Here is a 2,070-nt window from a genome sequence, read left to right as displayed (position 1 = left end):
TTGACGCCTCAAGGTCTGTTACGGGGACCTAGCGAAATCAAAAAACGGCCTTTAAACACTCCTTCAGTTGCGCATCTGCCGTGACCAATAAATATGCCAGGAGTATACCATCTACAAGCAATCTCTTATACACTGTACGTTACAAAGAATCTGATATATGTACATAGTAACCAACCATTTCAAGACGTGTCGTATGCGAACACACTGGTGAAGACACAAACGAACTAGGACAAAAATTGTGATGCTAGTTTTGATTTCAGAAGGGCTGGGGATCATACCGTACAGTACCTACTCTCTTCCGTCAGTGGGGGGGGAGCTTTGCAGTCCGCCGCGAGCGAAGTCAATGCCTACTATGTCTGGTGTGACAAACCTCTCGCCAACTACTGCAATTTCACACCCATGTTTCCTGTCACATTCCCTTTGCAAGGTCGGTTTAAACGAGAAAATGTTGCTGGATGATGGTTCATTGCGGATCCGAGCCCACTCTGATCCTGAAAACCAGAGCGTTGCACACAACACACCCAGGGCGGTTACGTAGCCGTTGATCAACCATAGAAGCTCGCCGATAGCGAGGAGCCGTGGAGTTGCGAAGAGAATTATTAATACGATGCTAAAGATGAGAGGGAGGACGAAATTGGCGGCGGAAATGTAAAAGACCTGGCGGATACGGGCTGTCATCCCACCTTCTGCATGCCGGGAAATGGGTGTCGTTCAGTCCCCTTGCAAAGATATATGAGAGTACGTACTCACGACGTGTTACTGAACCCGCGCGGACATAGAGGTTGTAAAGGAAGAGACTAACAGAATACCTTAGAGAAGGAAAACAATTCAAGGTTTTCAATGGAGCACTTCTAGATTTACCAACTCACGAGTTGTCTGCTATTTGCAATGTCCATTCCGCGATTAAGCGAGGGTTACGGAACCAGGTGGCGTCCTCACCCCAGAGGAGACCTGGAGCTGTCGTCGCGGACCTGACATAGTCATTGAGGAAAAGAGTCTGCATACAGAAGAATCAGTGGGTAATGGACCTAAACATCGAAAAGTAACGCACGAGAACTACCACTCGAGCGCTTTTGACGCAGAATGGGAATGCAAGTATCTTCAAGAGAGTGGCTGAAGATGTACTGCGGAGGGGATACAGTGCAAAGAGGCGAGATAACAATATCGAGTCGCACAGTAACGGTGGGAAGACAGTGAAGGCGACTGCAGCAATAGGAACACTTGGCGGCATCCAATAGAGTCGGCCTACTACGATCTTCCCGTTGCAGAAGCCGATCACTATGCCCATTGTTAAGACGATACAGATAGCAAACACATTTAGTCGGAATATCACACGGCGTCGAGACTCTTTGGTGGAGAGGGCAAGAAGGACAACAAAAAGGGTAAACAAAGAGGCAGAGAAAGCAGTATTTGCCACGGTAATGACGAAAGCTGGATGTATGCCACTAACGAACCCACTGATGATAGCCTCTGGATCTGTCACTGAGGACATTTTGTGAGATGGTGTGAATCTGAATGCATGCGCGCACCGCTGATATATATACCCTACTCATTGGGTCAATACCGCCCGTTTGTACAGCCCAAGGCAGGTTCTAAGAAAAGAGTCAGTACACCTTCCATCGAGAAGATAGCTCTGAGTCCACGGTTGGAATGATCAAAGATCCGTGGAGACGGTATAAAAACCACAGGATTACGTGTTTACCTTCTTGCCTGGTGTTGAGGAGCGCTTTCCGTACTATCGGTACCCTCGTTTCAGACTACTGATCAGTTAACCAGACTGCAGAATTGAAGTAACAAGACCTGCTCAAGAAACACGAAAGGTACTCAGGCCATTCTCGCAGCTACAAGAAACCATTTAGCCACGATCAGGTGGGAATTAGAGCTGCGTGGAAGATGTACCGTATGGAAAGTCTGGCTTTCCATAGTATTGCTGACGATAGAGCAAATGCAAATACTTGCAACAAATGATTGGGGTATACAGTCCAGTCAACCACGAACAGTTTTAGTAAGGATTACGAGACTTACAAGAATCGAGCGGGACACAGGATTGGGACAATTCCACAATAACAC

General features: G+C 47.3%; 1 protein-coding gene across 1 annotated transcript; it reads right to left on the bottom strand.

Annotated features, from left to right (window-relative positions):
* Positions 1-288: 288 nt before the first annotated feature.
* On the bottom strand, positions 289-1,492 carry F5J12DRAFT_891034 (uncharacterized protein; the record flags this gene model as incomplete). The annotated part of the gene is made up of 4 exons (XM_051747446.1): positions 289-686; positions 751-797; positions 870-997; positions 1,052-1,492. 4 exons carry the CDS (start codon positions 1,490-1,492, stop codon positions 289-291), a joined length of 1,014 nt encoding a protein of 337 aa, XP_051601905.1.
* Between the last annotated feature and the right edge of the window lie 578 nt (positions 1,493-2,070).

This window comes from Pisolithus orientalis (assembly GCF_024613125.1).
Source record: "Pisolithus orientalis strain OTSU chromosome Unknown F5J12scaffold_8, whole genome shotgun sequence".
NCBI classification, from domain to species: Eukaryota; Fungi; Basidiomycota; class Agaricomycetes; order Boletales; family Pisolithaceae; genus Pisolithus; species Pisolithus orientalis.
This window is presented reverse-complemented; position numbering and strand designations above follow the sequence as displayed.